At 43.7% G+C, this 23,669-nt stretch overlaps 2 protein-coding genes and 1 long non-coding RNA gene across 4 annotated transcripts in view; 1 reads left to right on the forward strand and 2 right to left on the reverse strand.

Moving 5' to 3' along the window:
- Positions 1-192: 192 nt before the first annotated feature.
- On the reverse strand, positions 193-22,769 carry LOC309360981 (vomeronasal type-2 receptor 26-like). Its single transcript, XM_081895994.1, has 7 exons — positions 22,047-22,769; positions 9,121-9,423; positions 7,328-7,619; positions 6,222-7,031; positions 3,882-4,109; positions 1,782-1,908; positions 193-1,176 (listed from the first exon to the last, which is right to left on the reverse strand). Exons 2-7 carry the CDS (start codon positions 9,345-9,347, stop codon positions 278-280), a joined length of 2,583 nt encoding a protein of 860 aa, XP_081752120.1. The 5' UTR covers positions 9,348-9,423; positions 22,047-22,769; the 3' UTR covers positions 193-277.
- LOC309361010 overlaps positions 1,777-23,669 on the forward strand; it is a 51,463-nt gene continuing 29,570 nt past the window's right edge. For both annotated transcript variants that reach the window (XR_014164285.1, XR_014164286.1), the window contains exons 1-5: positions 1,777-1,901; positions 6,158-6,338; positions 7,754-7,876; positions 18,527-18,707; positions 20,237-20,352. This is a non-coding gene — a long non-coding RNA (uncharacterized lncRNA). The remainder of the gene's footprint in view (positions 1,902-6,157; positions 6,339-7,753; positions 7,877-18,526; positions 18,708-20,236; positions 20,353-23,669) is intronic.
- LOC309360990 (vomeronasal type-2 receptor 26-like) lies at positions 14,033-22,054 on the reverse strand. Its single transcript, XM_081896001.1, has 6 exons — positions 21,722-22,054; positions 19,791-20,082; positions 18,591-19,394; positions 17,813-18,040; positions 16,741-16,867; positions 14,033-15,259 (listed from the first exon to the last, which is right to left on the reverse strand). The coding sequence occupies exons 1-6, from the start codon at positions 21,946-21,948 to the stop codon at positions 14,361-14,363; spliced, it is 2,577 nt and encodes an 858-aa protein (XP_081752127.1). The 5' UTR covers positions 21,949-22,054; the 3' UTR covers positions 14,033-14,360.

Here is a 23,669-nt window from a genome sequence, read left to right on the forward strand (position 1 = left end):
CAGATTAAGGAGGATAATTCAAATTAATTTCTCAGTTTATTGATATACAAAGCTTGGGAGAACGAAATGAGATGAAGTACACTTATAAATGATACAGCATACAAAGGATTCCCACCCATCTTACTGTTCAGGTGAACAGGACTTCTAAAACCTAGGCTAAGAATGAGCACAATCTCTTTCAGACATGGAGAATAAGCAACATAGATGAGTAGCTGTGTTTCCTTTAGGCACTTCTGGACATTGGGAACATGGAATATTTTAAGAATCAGACGTCCCCTTAATTTCTGGTTGTCAGGTGCTCCTTTGTGTTCAGATCAGGCCTCAGCACAATAATGTAGCACTTGGGAAGGAAGATGCAGCCCAGAAGCCCAGTACTGGAGGCCAACATAGAGAAGATCTGCACGGCCACCATGTACTTGCCCTTGGTGCTCAGGTAGGTGGGCACAAAAGACACCCAAACACTGCAGAAGACCAGCATGCTGAAGGTGATCAGCTTGGCTTCGTTGAAGGAGCCAGGCAGCTTCCTGGCTAGGAAAGCCACCGTGAAGCAGGTGGCAGCCAAGAAGCCCAGGTAGCCGAGGGCAACGTAAAACATGGCCACAGACCCTTCGTTGCATTGCAGGATGATCTCTTCCACCTGGGAGCGCATGTCGGGCTCTGGGAATGGGGGAGAAGAGCCCAGCCAGATGGTGCAGATGAGAACTTGCCACCCAGAACAGGAGATGACAATGGAGTTGGCCAGACTCTTGCCCAGCCATCTCCTCACCCTGTTCCCAGGCTTTGTGGCCAGGAAGGCCAGCACCACCGTGATGGTCTTTGCCAAGACAGAAGAAACAGCAACTGAGAAGATGATGCTGAAGGCCGTTTGTCGGAGAATGCAGGTCTCTTTCCTTGGGCGCCCGATGAAGAGGAAGGAGGAACAAAAGGAAAGCAGGAGGGAGACGAGCAGGATGTATGAGAGGTCCCGGTTGTTGGCTATGACTATGGGAGTTTCCTTGTATTTAATGAAGATTCCCAACACAATGCTTGCTATTAAGGACAAGAAGAGGGCAATGGAAGCTAAAACCATTCCCAAATATTCTCCATAAGTCAGGAAGGTGGTAATCTTGGGGACACATTGATCTCTGTCCTTGTTTGAATGGTGATCTTCTGAGCATTTGGTGCAATGTTCTGCATCTGGGGAAGAGAAAAAGAATGGCTGCAGCATCACTTACATCCCTAATGATCTGTGCTCTATTAACATTGTGATCTAGGATAAACTGAGAGGCAGTGACCACTCCACTTCTGTTAATTGCATTGTTTGGATCCTGCCTATTCCTCTTTGCCTGAACCTTTAAAATGCAGACATTGCTTCCATGCAATGTTCATAGCAGTGAGATCAAAACGGTCCATAGATTATATTGTAATAATTTTCACATGAAGTATTTATTTTTATTGTGCTTTTGCTGTTAGTAATTTGCTGCTTTTCATCGTCTATCCATTATTTTTGATAAGTGTCAACATTATTTCCTTTTTGTGTGGCTTGGTCTAAAAAATAAAAAAGGAATGCTTTGCAGGCATTCCTCTCACAGCTGCCCAGTTTGCACCCCAGAGATTTCTTCCTTATGGTCATTCCTATCAACTCACTTCCTGGATGTAATAAAGGTGATTAATACTAAGGAAGTCAAGGAAGGATTCCCATTCCCCGATGTCTGCAGAATTCTCACAAAAAGTGTGTGAGACTGAATTTCTGTCCTGTGTTTACTCTCTCCATGAATTTCTTCCCCCTTGGAATCACCAACCTTCCCGAGTGGAGAAGGTCCCTTCCGCACACTGAGCACAAGCATAGCAGCAAACGGGCTTTCCTTCTAGAACCACCTTGGCATAGCCAGGTCGACATATTTCTGTACACCTGGAACGAGGTACAGTCTAACCAGAAAGACAAGAAGGTGCAACAAAGAGGAACAGTTAGGAGTATTTGTGTGTATGTAATTCACTCAACGCGATCTCTATAGCATGGTGGTGATCCCTGACAACTGGTCTTGCCAGCTCAGGATGATGGGAGCTGTAGTCCAAAGACAGCTGGGGACCGAAGTCTAAGACAGCTGGGGACCCCTGATCTACCCAAAGATTTGCAGTTGTGGCCCCCAATGAATCATTCAGGAAATCATCACAGCTCTACATCACATCACATAGAGGTTGGGGAGGGGTCTGTCTGGCAGGGAATCCTGAGAGATCCCAGTTGCCGTTTCCAGCAGCCAAGATCCCCAGTTGCCTGCCATCTCCCCATTCCCTTAATGCTGTCAGTTCTCTTTAGCTGCAGAACATGATCTCTGGAATGCAGCCTTGACCCCTCATCAGGGTCCTTTCAACCCCCCACTGACCATTGGGGTGACCAGAATATCTTGTGCTTTAAATTTAGTTCAGTACAGCTGAGGTTTGAGCCGCAGAACTCTGTTTCCTCTTCTCCATTTACCTGTTTCCCTTCTTAAAAGAACTTCAAAGCAAATGGCAATGGGTCTGACATGTGATTCCCCCAAATTTCAGGATTCGAATAATCTCTCACACGGTTCATTCTCGTGTTTGTGTTTGTGTGTGTCAGAGAGAGAGAGAGAGAGAGAGAGAGAGAGAGAGAGAGAAAGCTCTTTGCTGTTCAATGCCCAACTGAAAGGAGAGTTGGGTTTTGGGTTGGTTTTTTTGCCAAATCGCTTTAATTTATTTTCCAAATTTCACCACATCAACCACAAATTAAGACAAATTTAATAGAAGTGAGTTTACTCACAAATTAAAAAAATATATACAATAAATCAGTAATTATCATTTGTAAAATAAATTAGTTTTCATCCTTCTGCATGTATGAAAGGTCAATATCCTTTATTTGAGCATCCCAAATTGCGTGGACAGGCGGTGTCCCCAGATCCTGCGCGGTCCCCCCGTCATGTGGAATAACGACTCAAGACAACGTGCTATGGGATTAAATTGGCCACAACTTGATTAAATTTCAAGTGTGGGTAGACCTTGGCTCAGGCATTGGGCGTTCTCCCTCCCCAGTCCCCAGCCGGGGACCTAGGGAGCATCAGGGTTATCCAGCGTGGGGGGGGGGGATGGGCCGGCTCTGGAGAACATATGTTCAAGCAGAGATAGCCGCCCCCGTAACGCCGCCGCCGCAGGGGAGAGCAATGACGACCTTCCGGCGTTCGGTCAAAGCCTCCCTTCAGAAAACCCCTTTAACGGGGAACCCTGGTATCGCCGCCGCAAAGAGGGAGATGGACAAAAGGATTCCGCCCAAGGCCTGATACCGCCAAAGTTGTGACGTTTTGCTACGGGAAAGGCGAAACCTGCCAATGCAGGGAAATTCCTTTCCGGCCCTTTAACAACGACCTTAACGTAGCAGCGCCCGCATACCTGTGAAGAAAAGTTAACCTGCAAAACCTGTGAGGAAAATTAACCTGCAACATAAGACATTGACTGAGGGTGGGTAGGGTGGGAGAAGCTCTGGAGCCAAGTGAGAATTCCCAGGTAAGATCCTCCCTCCTTTGTGTGGGCAGGTAATCCCTCCCCTACCTGGCCTGGTCTCCTTGGCAACTCTTCCCCAGGTGGGATTAGACAACTGACTGAGGTAGGCGGAGACCTCCAGGTATCCCACCTGAGGGAAGGCAAAGCCTAGCCTATACTGTTGGAGCCGCTCCAGATCTAGGGGCTGCACGCGTCCACGCAAAGGGCGCCCCCCGTTTTAAGCGGGGAGCGGTCATTCCCCTCCTATCTCAGCTGCTGTAGAAAGAAGGAGCGGTGGTTCCAGCTGTTACTGGACAGTCAGCCTGACATGGTCATTCTGCAGTGGTTGTTCAAGGAACAGCACAATCAGGGTCTCCTAGCCCCCCTCCCCCAATTATTCCCCCTACCTTATTGAATTTCTTGTTCCACTCAATGGCTTCTGGGTTAATGGTGAACTTTATGCCAGCAGATACTACTGTCCTTATATTCCCAATTTTCACAAGGACACGACACTTATTGGGAGACATCGCCCAGTTCATAATATAGAAGTCTCCTGGTAGTTCCCAGTTCTCATCCAAGCACAGCCTGCCCCTGGAAGTATTCAGACACCGGATTTCTCTCAAGAAAGGGTGAAGCTGGAATGGCAGGGGAAAGCACCAGCATTAAGAAACTGGGAAGCTACAACAGGCAATTAATCAAGCCAAAATGGGGAAAACACCAGGGCCAGGTGGGCTATCAGCAAAGTACTATAAGAAATTGCAAGATTATTTGGCACAACCACTAAAAGATTTAAGATACTTACATTACGCTGATTCTGAAAAAAGATACAGATCTATTATCAGTCAAAAATTATAGGCTGATTTCTCTATTAAATAATGACTATAAGCTATTTGCAGACCTACTGGCAAACAACATGAAAGTGCTATTAATGGATTTAATTCATCAGGACCAGGCTGGTTTTTTACCAGGCCGCCAGATGAAGGATAATATAAGGAATATAATTGATATAATATCTGGAGGTTAGAAATGATAAGCAAGCAGTGTTGATTTTTATAGACGCAGAGAAGGCCTTTGACCATGTTTCATGGACTTCTACGAAGAAGACTATAGAGATGATATTCAGAGAGTCATTACAGTGGTACCTCAGGTTAAGAACTTAAACTGTTCTGGAGGTCCATTCTTAACCTGACACTGTTCTTAACCTGAGGTACCACTTTAGCTAATGGGGCCTTACGCTGCCGCTGCGCAATTTCTGTTTTCATCCTGAAGCAAAGTTCTTAACCCCAGGTACTATTTCTGGGTTGCCAGAGTCTGTAACCTGTAGCATCTGTAACCCGAGGTACCACTGTACTTAGAGGAATTGACTCAATTTATTCTGACTAACAGGCTATGATGATAGTAAACAACGTAATAACAGAAAAATTCAAAATAATGAAAGGGACAAGACAGGGATATCCCCAGTCACCATTATTATTTTAGTTTTAGAGACCCTGGCCAGAAGTAGAAGATCAGATGAAGAAATAAAAGGGATAACAAAGGTTAAAGGTAAAGGTACCCCTGACCATCAGGTCCAGTCGCGGCCAACTCTGGGGTTGTGGCGCTCATCTCTCTTTATTGGCAGAGGTAGCCGGCGTACAGCTTCCGGGTCATGTGGCCAGCACGATTAAGCCACTTCTGGCGAACCAGAGCAGAACATGGAAACGCGTTTACCTTCCTGCCGGAGCGGTACCTATTTATCTACTTGCACTTTGACGTGCTTTCGAACTGCTACGTTGGCAGGAGCAGGGACCGAGCAACGGGAGCTCACCCCGTCGCGGGGATTTGAACTGCCGACCTTCTGATTGGCAAGTCCTAGGCCCTCTGGTTTAACCCACAGCGCCACCCGCGTCCCAACAGTAGGTGACAAAGCATATAAACTCAAGGCCTTTGCAGATGACTATGTGGTAACTGTAGAAGACCCCATGGCTAGCCAACCAAGGGTCTTGAACAGATTCTCAAGTTGGAGAAGTAGCAGGTTTTAAACTAAATAAAGGTAGAACGAAAGTATTGATGGAAAATGTGACAGAATTGATGATTGAGAAGAAAGTTTAATATTTAGGAGTATGGATAACAGCTACAAACATAAATATTTTTAAGAATAACTATACAGGAGCTTGGAAAGAAATGAAAAAAAAAACTTAAATAAAAATATATATATAAAAATAGAGATATCTGGAGGGTGGCAGCACGACAACAGGACTTTTCTGTGGTGGCCCCTCGCTTGGGGGATGCTGTCCTTTGCCTTTGTGACAAATCTTTAGGTGCCAGGCGAGAAAGTTATTCTGTAACCAGGATTTGGGTGGATAAAACCATCTCTGGACATTTTAATGTGCTTTTGGTTTGCTTGTTTTGTTTCTTTCATTTGCTTTTTCTATTCTCATTTTGTATTTTTATTCTGCAAACCACCCTGTGATCTTCAGATGAAAGTTGATATATAAACAGAATAATACTAATATTATTACTACAGACCCTCCAAAGGTCAAAATGGCACCCGGTTGAGAGGTGCTGGAACTGAGTTTCCCCTGAAGAAAGCCCTGGGTATAAATAGCAAAATGATCGTTATGGGATGGGACACCCCTATTTTCATCGGAGACATGTTGGAAGCTAAGCTACTATTACTAATAGTAACTATGATATTTTACAGGTCTATCCCCAGTCAAGATCAGCATCTGTGTGGACTGCAGTTTGCAAAAGGGGGAAGGAAATACCTGCCACGGCTGTAGCCTTTGGGGTCCCCATTGCTCTCCTTCCTCCACCATCAGCCTCCTCTGGGATCTCGATGAAAGCGAAGCATGCAAGGCCTGAGCCACAGCTTGAACATTGATGTAATTGCCATAGCTGTCATCAGACAGGACTTTCTCATGGTCCCCTTGGAGCAATGGCTGCAGTTTCTCCTCCTCTCTGCATCTTATCCTGCCTTTCACGGACAACAGATGCTTTGAATATGAACACTGAAATGCTTGATCGAAATAATCCCTAAAACTGGTCTGCAATCTATATTTCCCACCTTTGATGCTCCTTATTCCAGTCTCAATTGCAAAGAACAGAGAACCATGGAGGTGCTGGAATACATTTGGAGGGAGGTAAAAGCCAACTCTGTATTCTAGCAAAGCTGTTGTGATCCAGACTTTTGCCCCTATTTCCTTCTCATAGATCTCGTGTGCTACCATGAGCAACAGGATATCCATTTCACTGGTTATATAGGAAAGAAATACCCCAACTTGTCTCCATAGGAAAAAAGGTTCCCCAGGCCTGATAAATTGATTTAGATCATTTTCTGGTACTCTTTTTGATAAAGCAATGCAGATCCCTTTGCTGAGCATCAGAGGTTTCACAGCGCTCAGAAATCTTTCTCCACTGTCATTGTCTGGAGTGCAGAGGCCAATCCACGTCCATCCAAAATGCAGGAGCAATTCAACAATCCCCTGGTACTGACTTTCCTCTTTGGGACTCATCCGGTAGACAAAAGGGAACAGGGTTTTAGCTTCGAGAACCTGGGCAGTGAAGCCATAATTGATCTAGGAAGGAAAGCAAAAGATCAGCAATTTTATTTTATTTCAGCATAACAGATATTTAATTATCTGAAATGACTGATATATAAATCTCTGCTGGCTGACGCTGATGGGAGTTTTAGTCTGAAACATCTGGAGGTGACAAGTTGGTGAAGGCTCAGTTTTGAAAAAGGGATGTAGGATCCATAGCTCAGGATTTGCCCATTTTTAAAAATATCCCTACTTGACCCCTCCAAAGAGAAAATAGAATCTTATGGAGTTGAAATTCTTTGTCCCTCCATGCTCTCCCACTAGTTAGTTACCTGTGGGATTTTGTAGATGCCTGACAAGGCTGAAATCACTCTTGAGATGAAAGTGTTGCTTCTTTCAAGAACAGCCAGCAGGTGATTCGGTTCTCCACAGTGATAATTGGGAATATTGCATCCACTGCCTGCCAGCAGCTCTAGCATGGCGTCCGAAGTCATCCTTGCATCGAAATAGTTCTCATACATGTTGTAGCCCAGGGTGAAGTTGGGTAAGAGACTGAGATCCTGGTTGATCTCTTGGATGGTGAACAGGAAAGACAACATGTACCAGGACAACCTAGTTGACTCCCTGCAATAAAAGAGTGAAACTGATATTCATATTAATGGGAGGAAGGAAACATTATATGATCCACAATGCTTAGATTTATTTATTTATCCATCCATCCATCCTTTTGCATTAATATCAACCCTTTTCCTGTCTAGCATTGAACAAAATTTTGGAGACCTCTGCTCCATGACAGGAGCTTTGATGCAAACAGCACACAGAGCTGTTCAACAGTGGAACAGACTCCCTCCGAAGGTGACCATGTGTCATGGATGCTTCAGGTGTGATACCTCCGGGTCCCTTCCATCTCTACAACTCTATGATTCTATTCTACTGTGGTTCTATGAGTAAGCAATGAAGGTGCCCCTCAACATTTGAGATATACTGGGAAGCTGCTCCCTAGGTTGCTTTTGCTGCAGTGGTCTTTGGCGCCTTCCAAGGTGCTGGACTACAGGTAGATAACAGACAATTTTATTGAAGGAGGGGAAGCACCAAATACCTCAGTCCCCTTTGACTTGGAAATGAGGCCTGTTGGCTTTCAGGTTTGAGTGTGTAGCAAAATTTATAATTTTGCTCATATTTTTCATCGCTGACTCCACCAATGAGGACACCCCCTGGTGTGTATTATTTTACATAATCATTTTATTTGAAGCATATCATTCCTGTTCTTCACCCATAAAAATCCAACCATTTTCAGGAGTTTCTTAAAACGCTTCTAATATTTTTTTTAAAATGACAGAAAGGGGAAAGTGCTTGAATTGTAGGAGGAAAACCTTAATGTAGCTGAGACAGATTTCCCCATGATGGGCTGTAGGTCTCGCGTTGCATTGTGTAAAGAGAACTGTGATAAGGCTGTTCACAAATGACCCAAATAGAATAAACATAAAATAATCTTAGCAGCTTGGAAATTGCTTGAGTTTCATGCCACCCTCTGGCTTAGGAAGAAACCTCAAACACCTCAATACTTTGAAATGAGGCCAGTTGTGTGTGGTCAAAAAAGGAATGATTCCTTTTCATATTTTAGAGATCTAAGTCCACTTACAAGGAGCTCCCCTGACATATTATTTTATTTATCCTTTCAATTAAAGCACATCTTTCCTGCTCTTCAGCTACCAAAGGTCACCCAGAGGTTCTCAAAATTCCATGTGCAAAACTGTAGCATTCCTTAATGACAGTTTATGAATTGTCCAAATGGAATAATATTGAATAAAACCTTTGAGCCTTGGAAATTGTCTGAGTTTCATGGCATCCTGCAGGTGGGGAAATTCAGTGCATCCTTTTGAACCCTGACCAGATTTCTTGCAGTCTTCTAAAAGCAACACAGAGGAATAGGTACAGGATTGTTTTACTTAGGAAGAGAGAGGGAACAAGGAAATTGGAGAGGTTTGTGTGGAACCTTCTCCTGGTCAGGGCAGGGTAGTCCTGCAACATCAGCCCTTAGCTCCCCAGCCCTGAGAAAGAAGCTCTTTCCTTGATAAATAGGAACCACTAGAAGGACTGGAGGACCATGAAACTGTGTACATACTTTTCAGTCCTGGCGAAGGGTGTCTGAGAAAAGTTGTATGGAGTTTCCTTATAAAAGTTTTTGGGAGAGATGATCCCACTGATGAGAAAGTGTCCACGCCGGTAGTAATTGCGAGCATCTGTTTCATCCCTGACCAGATTCAAGGCGCATTTCGCCTTGTGGTTCCCGCAGACTCCAAAGGGCATCATGAGCAGCAGAAGCAGCAACAGAAGGGGCAGGGATCTCATTCTGGCTCTGCCTCCTCCTCCTCTTACCTGCCAAGGAGGCAAAGCAGAAGAACCCAAAGACTCTTGCAAGACCAGACTGGGTGGGCTTTCCCAGTCTGGGTTGTTTTCAACTCTACCTTCAGAGCTAGGAGCACAAGGCAGGCACAACCCTCTTTCGCCAGCTCTGCATCTTGACTCAGTCTGTCTCCAACACAGGAAATATTCTCAGCACCAACTTTTTCTTTCCCAGTCACAGCGCAATTAATATTGCCATGCTGTTGTTGCTTTCCGAGGCTCATGCAATCTCCCGAAATATCTCCTGAGCTTTCAGAAGATGACTATAATTTTGATTATTCCAAGTGGAATAAGTTTCACCACTAAAACTTTCTGGAGTTTTGAATGGCTCAAGCGGCAGGTGCAGAGCTGGAGAAAAACATGTTGGACAGAAGTCCAGGGGTGTGTTTGGAAGTTGGAAGTTTGGCCTGAACTTTGCTCCCAAAGACCAAAGAAGAGCCCTGAAGCTGGATCCGACCATGGACTCTCCTTCCTTGGAGGTTTTGAAGCAGAGTTTGGATGGCCATCTGTTGGGATTCTTTAGCTGAGATTCCTGCATTGCAGAGGGTTGGACTAGAGGACCTTGGGGTCCCTTTCCAAGTCTCCCATTCTATGATTCATTGGAGGTTTTTAAGAAGAGGTGGGAGAGTCAGGGATGGACAACAGCCAGATGGAGGAGTCCCAGCCTTGCATCCCAGGCATCCTAAGCCCTTTTGAAATGTGGGGGTGGGGGGGCATTGTTGGCTTGTTGTTTTTATTTTGATTATATATGTTGCGGTTTTATATTTTGAACCGCCTTGAGACCTCCAGGGGTAGGGCGATATATAGATTCAGTACATCAATAAATAAAGGAATAAATATGAATAAATAAAAATCACTTATGTAATATTTATTAAGGTTTTAAAAACAAACATAGAATTAAACAGTACGATTCACAAAAATCATAAATAACAATTTAAAGAAGATAGAGAAAATGAAAGAGAAAGAACACACATAAAAAAGGAATATGTAACAAAGAAAAAATAGCAATGATTAGATATTAAAAAAACAGAAAAAGTTTAAAATTGACTCCATCCTTCAATCATCTTTTATCTCCTTACCTTGATTCTTTGACCTCCTCACACCTCCCCTTTTGTATTCCCATTTAAAAAGTCCTTTCAGCAAATCCTTACCCTCTGTCATTTATCATGACTCTGTGTCATCACCTATTGTGAATATATATTTTTAGGAATTATCAATCCATATCTGCATGCTCTTAAAAAGCTTTTTACCCATACCACTTATTTTTCCATCCAACATCATTTTAACCTTCCTTAATTTTACAGTAGTTCTGCAAGTAATCTTTAAATTTCTTCCAATCTTCTTCCACCGACTCTTCTCCCTGGTCACGAATTCTGCCAGTCATTTCTGCCAATTCCATATAGTCCATCACCTTGAATAAATAAAAATCAATCCGTGGAGAATGCTGAGAAATGCCATCCTCAGTTCTGTGAACGGGATACATGGCGGTGGGATTTTGTTTCTTGGCGGCTCCTAGAGACAGAGACTGGTGGAGCCTGTGAAGGGGAGGGATTTCTCAAGCCCACCCTCTGGCCGCTTTCGGTGGGTCTGGGCTGCTTGATTCCTGCCACTCTCTTCTGGTTCTCCCCTGAAGGGAAGTAGCTCCTTGGTGTCTTCGAAGCCACTTCAAGTGAATTTCCACCCCATCTTTGAAAGGCTTCTCCAACAGAGGGAAGCTCTCTGGGGTTGGTGGAGGGGAGAAAGGTTGCTCTGAGCCTTAGATGCCCCTTCCCCTTCGACATGGTCTGGGGAAGGAGAGCTTCTGTTGCACATGGAGCCAACTTGCTCCTCGTCTTTGAGCAGAAACTTCTCTACTCATAAACAAATTGTCTGTGCAGAAGCCAGCCTAGTATTCTAGCAGCTGTATTATTCTTCATCAATTTATTTATTCTTATTTATTTACTTAATCTGATTCATAAAATCCATGCAGCACTTGATTAGGCCAATAACCCCTAAAGCACTTTATTTTAAGATAAGGCAGGACATTCAGACAAAAGTTTACAAACATTAAAAAGTTAAACATTAAACATTGAAAAAGTTAAAATAACAAAACGAACTGAAATTGTATCAGCTACCTAAGAATCTGGGTGGATGCTATATTTATTAAATTTATTTTTTAAAAAAATATTTTTATTAAGTCTCCAAAGATATTCCAGAACACTTGTCTACCTACAGAGTTTTTTTTAAAAAACAACTAAATACATAATTGCTTCTTGACTTCGCACCCTTCCTTTCTGATTCATAAAATCCAGCAGCACTTGATTAGGCCAATAACCCCTAAAGCACTTTATTTTAAGATAAGCAGGACATTCAGAAAAAAGTTTACAAAGTTACTTCAGAACATTAAAAAAGTGAAAATAACAAAATGGACTGAAATTGTATCAGCTTCCTAAGAATCTGGGTGGATCCTACATCTATTAAATTTATTTCTTTAAAAAAAAAATTAAGTCTCCATAGATATTCCAAAACACTTAATTTTATAATGAATGAATATAGAGTGTTGTTTGTGCTGTACGTTTGTACTGTTTTATTGTTGTTAGCCGCCCTGAGCCCGGCTTCGGCTGGGGAGGGCGGGATATAAATAAAATTTATTAGTATTATTGTCTACCTACCAGAGTTTTTTAAAAAAAACAACTAAATACATAATTGTTTCTTGACTCCCCACCCCTCTTGATGTTTGTTTTATTACTCCTTTTTATCACCTGTTTTAAAAAACATGTTTAAGTTATCTAAGCCCCGAAGTCGTATATCAGTAATCCTCTGCTTATATTTCAAATCCTGCCTTTGACTTCAGGTGTGGATGTTAGAATGGCAGATAATATAACAATGGTCTCCATTCTTCCTTGAACAATTCTTCCTTATGTCCTCTTAGTTTAGCAGAGAAGTTCTCCATTTCAGCATATTCCACCAGCTTCATAAGCCATTCCTCCTTGGTGGGGAATTCTCCCTCTTTCCACTTCCGTGTGTATAAAGCTCTAGCTGTTGTGGTTGCATTCAGAAAACCTAACCAACCGCCGGCCAGTTTCTCATCTCCCTTTCCTGAGGAAGGTTCTGGACCAGATCCAGGCGCTTTGGAAAGAAACTGGTTTTCTGGATCCCTTTCAAGTGGACAAAGAAGCAGCCAAGCAGGCTGGGAAGTGCTGGGACTGGCCAGTCATTTGGACCTAGTCAAGTTCTCCATGCCGGACTGCCAACTGCTGGGTCACTCTGGCAATGGGACTGGGCAGCCATTTTCTCTCCGTCTTCTCTGGAAGGTTTCAGTCAGAGTCAGTCTGCCTCAGTTCTGAGCAGTGTGGAATCTCAGTCAAACTGTTGGGAACCATGTTGTTTAGGAAGAAGTTTATTTTAACTCAGTAAAGCTCTTATTCTTCCAATTAAAAGCTCTGCATTATTAATTTACACATCAGTTTAGGTCTGACGTCGTTCTCAGACGGTGTTAGTTGGGGAATGTCCCCCCCCCCCGGGAACCTTGAATGTGGGGTTTACAGGGCTCCGGCTCCCGGTGGAGTACAGAAATAACAACAACAACAACAACAACAACAACAACAACAACAACAACAACAACAACAACAATTTATTATTCATACCCCGCCCATCTGGCTGGGCTTCCCCAGCCACTCTGGGCGGCTTTGAAAAAAAAATTAAATACTGTAATACATCAAACATTGAAAGCTTCCCTAAACAGGGCTGCCTTCAGATGCCTTCTAAAAGTCTGGTAGTTGAATAATCATATGTAGGATAAAGTTTAAGGTGTTGGTTTCAACCTTTAAAGCCCTATACGGCCCAGGACCCTCGTACATACGGGACCGCCTCTCCTGGTATGTCCCACAGAGGACCTTACGGTCTTCAAACAAAAACATCTTGGAGGTCCCAGGCCACAGAGAAGCTAGGCTGGCCTCGAACAGAGCCAGGGCCTTTTTGGCCGTGGCCCCAATCTGGTGGAACGCTCTGTCCCAAGAGACCAGGGCCCTGTGGGACTTGACATCTTTCCGCAGGGCCTGCAATACGGAGCAGTTCCACCAGGCCTTTGGCCAAGGCACAGTCTGACCCCCTCCTTTGGTAATCCCCACAGAACTCGAGCCCAATGGTTGCCATTAATTTGATTTTGAATTGATTTTAGAATGCTGTGATACTTTTATTCGTAACTCAAGTGCTCAAGACATCGAGTCCATAAATCATATTTTGTTACATTGTGCGAAGTATGAGCAGGCCAGGGCTGAACTGATACTACCCTTGCTGGTGCCTTTCCCGGGAAAGTCAGAGGCTCACTATGTCAGGTTCCTACTGGAAGACCGGACAAAAGCTAGAACTTTGGCAGTGGCAAAGTTTTTATCGGTGGTTGAAAGAACAAATGAGCCCTATATTCCAAACAAAGTGCTTGATTAATCTGGAGGTAGGCTGTATGAACTCTGTATTGATTTGTAATGTTTTGTTGGTCTCTGGACCGTAATAAAGATTGTTGTTGTTGTTTATTCGTAACATAATCCGGGAGCCTTGAATGTGGGGTTGCACAGGGCTCAGTCCTATCTCCCACATTGCTTAGCATCTACATAAAACCGCTTTTAAGTCAAGGCTTGGCTAAGGTCAGCTGCTACTCTTTGGAACAGGGAGCAGAGCTTACACGATACAGAAATTAAACCATCAGACTATGGGAGATAACTTAAATTAATTTCTCAGTTTATTGATATACAAAACTTAGAAGAACGAAATGACATGAAGTGCACTTGTAAATGACACAGCATACAAAAGATTTCCACCCATCTTACTGCTCATGTCAACGGGACTTCCTAAAACCTAGGCTAAGAATGAACACAATCTCTTTCAGAGATGGAGAATAAGCAACATAGATGAGCAGGTGTGTTTCCTTTATGTACTTCTGGACATAGGGAACATGGAATATTTTAAGAAACATATGTCCCCTTAATTTCTGGTTGTCAGGTGCTCCTTTGTGTTCAGATCAGGCCTCAGCACAATAACGTAGCACTTGGGAAGGAAGATGCAGCCCAGAAGCCCAGCACTGGAGGCCAACATAGAGAAGATCTGCACGGCCACCATGTACTTGCCCTTGGTGCTCAGGTAGGTGGGCACAAAAGACACCCAAACACTGCAGAAGACCAGCATGCTGAAGGTGATCAGCTTGGCTTCGTTGAAGGAGCCAGGCAGCTTCCTGGCTAGGAAAGCCACCGTGAAGCAGATGGCAGCCAAGAAGCCCAGGTAGCCGAGGCCAACGTAAAACATGGCCACAGACCCTTCGTTGCATTGCAGGATGATCTCTTCCACCTGGGAGAGCATGTCGAGCTCTGGGAATGGAGGAGAAGAGCCCAGCCAGATGGTGCAGATGAGAACTTGCCCCCCAGAACAGGAGATGACAATGGAGTTGGCCAGACTCTTGCCCAGCCATCTCCTCACCCTGTTCCCGGGCTTTGTGGCCAGGAAGGCCAGCACCACCGTGATGGTCTTTGCCAAGACAGAAGAAACAGCAACTGAGAAGATGATGCTGAAGGCCGTTTGTCGGAGAAGGCAGGTCTCTTTCCTTGGGCGCCCGATGAAGAGGAAGGAGGACAGAAAGGAAAGAAGGAGGGAGACGAGGAGGATGTAGGAGAGGTCCCGGTTGTTGGCTTTGACTATGGGAGTTTCCTTGTATTTAATGAAGATTACCATCACGATGCCTGCTGTTAAGGACAAGAAGAGGGAAATGGAAGCTAAAACCATTCCCAAATATTCTCCATAAGTCAGGAAAATGGTAATCTTGGGGACACATTGATCTCTATCCTTGTTTGAATGGTGATCTTCTGAGCATTTGGTGCAATGTTCTGCATCTGGGGAAGAGAAAAAGAATGACTGTAGCATCACTTACATCCCTAATGATCTGTGCTCTATTAACATTGTGACCTAGGATAAACTGAGAGGCAGTGACCACTCCATTTCTGTTAACTGCATTGTTTGGATCCTGCCTAATCCTGAAGAAACACCTCTTTGTCTGAACCTTTTAAATGCAAACACTTTTCTGTTGCTTCCATGCAATGTGAAAAATTTGCTACTTTGCACCATCTGTCCATTATTTATGATAAATGCCTCATCATGGGACGGAAACTGCCTTGGTCGTACTGGTCAATGATCTCCGGTGGGCTAGGGACAAAGGTGGGTGCTGCTTCCTAGTTCTGCTGGATCTCTCAGTGACCTTTGACACCATTGACCATAACATCCTTCTGGAGGGGCTGGGAGCTGGGGGCACTGTTATACAGTGGTTCCGCTCCTTTCTCCCAGGCCGTGTCCAGAAAGTAGAGTTGGGGGATGAGTGTTCAGACCCCTGGGCTCTCACTTGTGGGGTACCTCAGGGTTCTGTCCTCTCCCCCATGCTTTTTAATAAGTATATGAAGCAGCTGGGAGAAATGATCAGGGGATTTGCACTGGGTGTTCATCAGTATGCAGATGACACCCAGTTCTACCTCTCTTTTAAATCAGAACCAGTGAAGGCCATGAAGGTCCTGGAGGCGGTTGGAGGATGGATGGCGGCTAACAGATTGAGGTTGAATCCTGACAAGACAGAAGTACTGTTTCTGGGAGACAGGAGGCAGGTGGGTGTGAGGACTCCCTGGTCCTGAATGGGGTAACTGTGCCCCTGAAGGACCAGGTGCACAGCCTGGGAGTCATTCTGGACTTGCAGCTGTCCATGGAGGCACAGGTCAATTCTGTGTCCAGGGTGGCTGTCTACCAACTCCATCTGGTATGCTTGCTGAGACCCTACCTGCCCGCGGACTGTCTCGCCAGAGTGGTGCATGCTCTAGTTATTGCCCGCTTGGACTACTGCAATGAGCTCTACATGGGGCTACCTTTGGAGGTGATCCAGAATGTGGCAGCTAGACTGGTGACTTGGAGTGGCCGCTGGGACCATATAACACCGGTCCTGAGAGATCTGCAACTCCTTTTAGGGAAGTTTTTAATATTTAATGTGGCTGGGGAAACTCAGCCAGATGGGCAAGGTATAAATTATTATTATTATTATTATTATTATTATTATTATTATTATTATTATTTGGTGTGACTTCGTATAAAAAATCAAAAAGGAATGTTTGTTGGAATTTCTCTCATAGCTGCCCACTTTCAACCCCAGAGATTTCTTCCTTATGGTCATTCCTTTCAACCCTCTTCCAGGATGTAATGAAGGTGATTGTAAAGAAGTTGAGGAAGGAGCCATATTCCCCGATGTCTGCAGAATTCTCACAAAAAGTGTGTGAGACTGGATTTCTGCCCTGCGTTTACTCTCTTCAGAAATACCTTCTCCCTTGGCGTCACCCACCTTCCTGGGCGGAGAAGGTCCCTTCCGCACACCGAGCGCAAGCGTAGCAGCAAACGGGCTTTCCTTCTAGAACCACCTTGGCATATCCAGGTCGACATTTTTCGTTACACTTGGAACGAGGTACGGCCTAAGCAGAAAGACAAGAAGGTGCCACAAAGAGGAAGAGTTAGGAGTATTTGTGAGTGTGTAATTCACTCATAGAATGAATTCAAACGGATCTCTGGAATGCAGCCTTTGACCCCTCATCAGGGTCCTTTCAACCCCCCACTGACCATTGGGGTGACCAGAATATCTTGTTCTTCATAATTAGTTCAGGACAACTGAGGTTTGCACCACAGAACTCTGATTCCTCTTCTCCGTTTACCTGCTTCCCTGCTTAAAAAATCTTCAAAGAAAATGGCAATGGAGTCTAAAATGTGATTTCCCCAAAGTTCAGGATTCTGATAATCACTCAACCACTAATTAAGACACATTTAATATGACATTTCCAAATATTGGTTTCCTCATTCTGCAAGGTTTCCTCTTATCGCTGATGTATTACACTAGTTATTTCTAGTTCATATGCCATTCCTTAACATTAACTTTATATTACAATAGGGTTTGTTTTTTTTAACTTCTCATCCTGCAACAACAGCTGTGCACTTCTCAATTCCTATACATACAACACTTTAACACTTGCAACATCTACAAGTGAGCTTACTTTAAAAATTAAAAAAATCCACAGTAAATCAGTAATTATCATTTCTAAAATAAATTGCTTTCCATCCTTCTGCATGTATGAAAGCCCAGTAGTTCACTTTTACTAGGGGCTTTCCCTTTTCTTCTTATCTACGTAGTCCTTTCTGTCGAAGATTCTGGTGTCTTCTCTGAGGACCTCTGGGCTCTATCCTTTCTTTGAGCACCCCAAATTCCCCTCCTATCTCAGCTGCTGTGGAAAGAAGGAGTGGTGGTTGCAGCTGTTACTGATGGTCAAGACACCATTGCTCAACCTGATATGGTCATTTTTCAGAGGTTGTTTAAGGAAAAACATAATAAGGATCTCCTCGCCTTCTCCCTCTGTGATTCCCCCTACCTTGTTGAATTCCTTGGGCCACTCAATGGCTTCTGGATTAATGGTGAACTTTATGCCAGCAGACGTCTCTCTCCTTATATTCCCAATTTTCACAAGGTCACAAGACTTATTGGGAGACATCACCCAGTTCACAATATCGAAGTCCGCTGGCAGCTCCCAGTTCTCATCCAAGCACAGCCTGCCTCTGGAAGTATTCAGACACCGGATTTCTCTTAAGAAAGGGTGAAGCTGGAATGACAAGAGAAAGCACCAGCACTGAGAAACCTTGAAGCCAAGATGGATATCTCAGTCCTACTCACTTCAACCTCTTCTGATTTGGGGCCTGCGTGTATCTCATGTAGACTGGAATTCCTATTCCGCCATTTCTATTACTACAGACCCTACAAGGGCCCCAATTTTCCAGGGATCTCCCTGATTCTTTATGTTGGGAGCTGCCCAGAGTGCTGAGGGAATCCAAAATGATGTGTGTTGTATAAACAGTGCTATTTTTCTAGAAAAGAAGGTGCTGGAACTCACCATGAACACCTCCCTCTGAGAATGGCAATGGCACCCACCTGAGAGGTGCCAAAACTGAGTTCTGAGGAGTTCCCCCCTGAAAAAAGCCCTTGGTATAAACAGTAAAATTATCGTTATGGAATGGGATGGTTCTATTTTCATCAGAGAAATGTTGGGTGGTATGTTACTAATACTAATAGTAACTATGATATTTTACAGATCTATCCCCAGTCAAGATCAGCATCTGTGTGGACTGCAGGTTGCAAAAAGGGGAAGGAAATACCTGCCACGGCTGTAGCCTTTGGGGTCCCCATTGCTCTCCTTCCTCCACCATCAGCCTCCTCTGGGATCTCGATGAAAGCGAAGCATGCAAGGCCTGAGCCACAGCTTGAACATGGATGTAAGTGCCATAGCTGTCATAAGACAGGGCTCTCTCACGCCCCCCTGGGGGTGATGGCTGCAGTTTCTCCTCCTCTTTGCATCTTATCCTGCCTTTCACGGCCAAGAGATGCTTTGAATATGAACACGGAAAAGCTTCTTCCAAAAAATTTGGAAGAAAATTGAACTGCGTTTTATATCTGCTGTGCTCTATTCCAGTCTGAATTGCAAAGGACAGAGAACCATGGAAGTGCTGGAAGTAATTTGGATGGAGGTAAAAGCCAATTCTGATTTCTAGCGAAGCTGTTGTGATCCAGACTTTCGCCCCTATTTCCTTCACATATAATGTGCGTATTACTATGAGTGGTATAATACCCTCTCCATTGGTTATATAGCAAACAAATACCCCAACTTCTCTCCATAGGAAAAAAGGTTTCACATACGTAATAAATTCTTGATTAAAGGTTTCTGGTACTCTTTTTGAGAAAGCAATGCAGATCCCTCTGCTGAGCATCAGAGGTTTCACAGCGCTCACAAATCTTTCTCCACTGTCATTGTCTGGAGTGCAGAGGCCAATCCACGTCCATCCAAAATGCAGGAGCAATTCAACAATCCCCTGGTACTGACTTTCCTCTTTGGGAGTCATCCGGTAGACAAAAGGGAACAGGGTTTTACCTTCGAGAACCTGGGCAGTGAAGCCATAATTGAACTAGGAAGGAAAGCAAAAGATCAGCAATTTAATTTTATTTCGGCATAACAGATCTTTTCATCATTTGAAATGACATATCTATCTAAATCTCTGCTGGCTGAGGCTGATGGGAGTTTTAGTCGGAAACATCTGGAGGTGTCAAGTTGGTAAAGGCTCAGTTTTGAAAAAGGGATGTTGGATCCATAGCTCAGGATTTTCCCATTTTTAAAAATATCCCTGCTTGACCTATCCAAAGAGAAAGTAGAATTTTACGCATCTGAAATTCTCTTTCCCTCCATGCTCTCCCACTACTTACCTGTGGGATTTTGTAGATATCCCTACTTGACCCCTCCAAAGAGAAAATAGAATCTTATGCAGTTGAAATTCTCTGTCCTTCCATGCTCTCCCACTACTTACCTGTGGGATTTTGTAGATGCCTGACAAGGCTGAAATCACTTTTGAGTTGACAGTATTGCTTCTTTCAAGAACAGCCAGCAGGCGATTCTGTTCTCCACAGTGATAATTGGGAATATTGCATCCACTCCCTGCAAGCAGCTCTAGCATGGCGTCTGAAGTCATCCTTGCATTTAAATAGTTCTCATAGATGTTGTAGCCTAGAGTAATGTTGGGTAAGAGGCTGAGATCCTGGTTGATCTCTTGGATGGTGAACAGGAAAGACAACATGTGCCAGTAGACCCTAGTTCCCTCCCTGCAATAAATGAATCCTTTAAAAAGAGTGAAACTGATATTCATATGAGTGGGGAGGGGAATATTATATGATCCACAAAATTCGTATTCATTCATTCATTCATTCATTCATTCATTCAATCTTTTGCATGAATATCAAACCTTTTCCTGTCTAGCATAGAACAAAAATTTGGAAATCTCTGCTCCATGACTGGAGCTTTGATGCACACAGAGCTGTTGAGCAGTGGAACAGACTCCCTCCGAAGGTGACCGTGTGTCATGGATGCTTCAGGTGAGATCGCTCCAGGTCCCTCCCAAGTCTGCAACTCTATGATTCTATTATACTGTGTTCTATGAGTAAGAAATGAATGCAGCCCTTAAAACTTGTGATATACTGGGAAGTGGCTGCAAAGGCTGCTTTTACTGCATTTACCAAGGGCCTAGACTATAGGTATCATAGATGTTGTAGCCCAGAGTGATGTTGGGTAAGAGCCTGAGATCCTGTTTGATCTCTTGGATGATGAACAGGAAAGACAACATGTGTCAGTAGAGCCTAGGTGCCTCCCTGCAATAAAGAGACAATTTGATTGAAAGAGGAGGGGCACCAAATACCTCAGTCCCCTTTTAGTTATAGATGAGGCCTGGTGGCTTTCAGGTTTGAGTGTGTGGTAAAATCTATAATTTGCCCATATTTTGGATAAGTGGCTCCACCCCCTGTTCTGTATTATTTTATATAAACATTTTATTTGAAGCATATCATTCCTGTTCTTCGTCCATAAAAATCCACCCATTTTCAGAAGTTTCTTAAAACGCTTCTATTTTTTTAAAAAAAATGACAGAAAGGGGAAAGTGCTGGGATTGGAGGAGGAAACCTTTAATGTAGCTGAGACAGATTTCCCCATGGTGGGCTGTAGGTCTCCTGTGGTATTGTGTAAAGAGAACTGTGCTAAGGTTGTTCACAAATGACCCAAGTAGAATAAATATATAATAATCTTAGCAGCTTGGAAATTGCTTGAGTTTCATGCCACCCTCTGGGTTAGGAAACATCTCACTACTTAGAAATGAGGCCATTTGTGTATGTGAAAAAAGGAATAATTCCTTTTCACATTTTAGAAACCTTACTCCACAAACAAGGAAGTTATTATTTTATTAATCATTTCAATTAAAGTACATCTTTCCTGCTCTTCAGCCACCGAAAGTCACCTAGAGGATCTTAAAATTCCATTTGTAAAACTGTAGCATTCCTTAACGACAGTTTCTGAATTGTCGAAATGGAATAATATTGAATGAAACCTTTGAGCCTTGCAAATTGCCTGAGTTTCATGGCATCCTGCAGGTGGGAAAATTCAGTGCATCCTTTTGAACCCTGACCAGATTGATTGGCATCCTTGCATTCTACTAAAAGCAACACAGAATCAAAGGTAGGAGAGTGTTTCACTAAGGAAGACCCAGAGAACATTGAAATAGGAGAGGTTTGGGTGGAATCTTATACTAGACCCCCCCCCAGCTCCCATCACCCCCAACCAGCAAGACCAATGGTTAGGGCAGGGTAGTCCTCCAACATCAGCCCTTAGCTCCCCAGCCCTAAGACAGGGGCTCTTTCCTTGATAAATAGGAACCACTAGAAGGACTGGAGGACCATGAAACTGTGAAGTACATACTTTTCAATCCTGGCGAAGGGTGTCTGAGAAAAGACGTATGGAGTTTCCTTATAAAAGCTTTTTGGAGATATGATCCCACTGATGAGAAAGTGTCCAGGCCGGTAGTAATTGCGAACATCCATTTCATCCCTGACCAGATTCAAGGGGCATTTCGCCTTGTGGTTCCCGCAGACTCCAAAGGGAATCGTGAGCAGCAGAAGCAGCAACAGAAGGAGCAGGGATCTCATTCTGGCTCTTCCTCTTCCTCCTCCTCTTACCTGCCAAGGAGGCAAAGCAGAAGTGCCCAAAGACTCTTGCAAGGCCAGACTGGGTGGGCTTTCCCAATCTGGGTGGTTTTCAACTCTACCTTCAGAGCTAGGAAGCACAAGGCAGGCACACCCTTCTTTCGCCAGTTCTACAGCTTGACTCAGTCTGTCTGCATCACAGGAAATATTATCTGCACTAACTTTTTCTTTCCCAGACACAGCACAATTAATATTGTCATGCTACTTTCTGAGGCTGATGTAATCTCCAGAAATATCTCCTGAGCTTTCAGAAGATGAGATGACTATAATTTTGATTATTCCAAGTGGAATAAGTTTCACCACAATAACTTTCTGAAGTCTTGAATGGCTCAAGTGGCAGGTGCAGAGCTGGAGAAAAACATGGTGCACAGAAGTCAAGGGGTGTGTTTGGGAGAGTTGGAAGTTTGGCCTGAACTTTGTTCAAGACCACCAAAGAAGGAGCTGGATCCGACCATGGACGCTCCTTCTTTGGAGGTTTTGAAGCAGATGTTGGATGGCCATCTGTTGGGATTCTTTAGCTGAGATTCCTGCATTGCAGAGGGTTGGACTAGAGGACCTTGGGGTCCCTTTCCAAGTCTCCCATTCTATGATTCATTGGAGGTTTTTAAGAAGAGGTTGGACAGTCAGGGATGGACAACAGCCAGATGTAGGAGTCCTAGCCTTGTATCCCAGGCATCCAAACCCCTTTAAAATGTGGAGTTTTTTTGGGAGGGCTGAGGCTGTTATTGGGTTATTGTTTTTATTTTGATTATATATTTTGTGGTTTTATAATTTGATTTTGCACTCTGTACTGCCCTGAGGCCTCCAGGCATAGGGTGGTATATAGATTCAATAAGTTAATAAATATGAAGGAATAAATGGAGAATGCTGAGAATCCTCAGTACTGTGAACGGGATACATGGTGGTGGGATCTTGTTTCCTGGAGGCTGCTAGAGACTGGTGGAGCCTGCGAGGGGAGAGTTTTCTTAAGCCCACCCTCTGGCCGCTTTGGGTGGGTCTGGGCTGCTTGATTCCTGCCACTCTCTTCTGGTTCTCCCCCTGAAGGGAAGTAGCGCCTTGGTGACTTCGAAGCCACTTCAAGTGAATTTCCTTTTTAAAAAAATAATAACATTTATTAACAGTTTAAAAACTATAAAAGAAAGAAAAATAATTCAACAATACAATACAATACAAAAATAAAAACACTACGTAACACTGACACTAAAACATAGAATTAACAAAACACAAGAAACACAATTTAAAACACATCCACAATTTCAGTATCTTATCTTTCATTCACTTGTTCCCACGACCTCCTCACACCTCCCTTTTTGTATTCCACTTCAATTAACTGTTTCAGCAATTCCTTTCTATCTTCCTCAGTTTTCTGTCCTGTAATTTATCTTAACTTATTCTAACCTTATTTTTTCCCTTTAATACATTAAAAATCTATTTGTACTTAATTCCTTATAACCTTTTCTGCTAAAGCCATATAACTTCATTTCAACATTTTTTCTAACATTCATTAATTTTACAGTATTTCTGTAAATAATCTTTGAATTTTTTCCAGTCTTCTTCCACCGACTCTTCTCCCTGGTCTCGGATTCTGCCAGTCATTTCCGCCAGTTCCATATAGTCCGTCAACTTCATCTGCCATTCTTCCCGGGTGGGTAAATCATGTGTCC

The sequence above is a fragment of the Podarcis melisellensis genome, assembly GCF_964234715.1.
Source record: "Podarcis melisellensis genome assembly, chromosome: 18".
Classification (NCBI taxonomy): domain Eukaryota; kingdom Metazoa; phylum Chordata; class Lepidosauria; order Squamata; family Lacertidae; genus Podarcis; species Podarcis melisellensis.

Coding starts and splice junctions, on each gene's coding strand:
- LOC309360981 (XM_081895994.1), bottom strand. CDS start 9,347: ATGAGATCCCTGCCCCTTCTGTTGCTGCTTCTGCTGCTCATGATGCCC. Junction 1,909..3,881: donor GGAACAAGAAATTCAATAAG/GTAGGGGGAATA, acceptor CTTTCTGGTTAG/ACTGTACCTCGTTCCAGGTG. Junction 1,177..1,781: donor GACCTTCTCCACTCGGGAAG/GTTGGTGATTCC, acceptor TCTCTTCCCCAG/ATGCAGAACATTGCACCAAA.
- LOC309360990 (XM_081896001.1), bottom strand. CDS start 21,948: ATGAGATCCCTGCTCCTTCTGTTGCTGCTTCTGCTGCTCACGATTCCC. Junction 20,083..21,721: donor CCCTTCGCCAGGATTGAAAA/GTATGTACTTCA, acceptor CATTTATTGCAG/GGAGGGAACTAGGGTCTACT. Junction 18,041..18,590: donor AAAGGCTACAGCCGTGGCAG/GTATTTCCTTCC, acceptor TTGTCATTCCAG/CTTCACCCTTTCTTAAGAGA.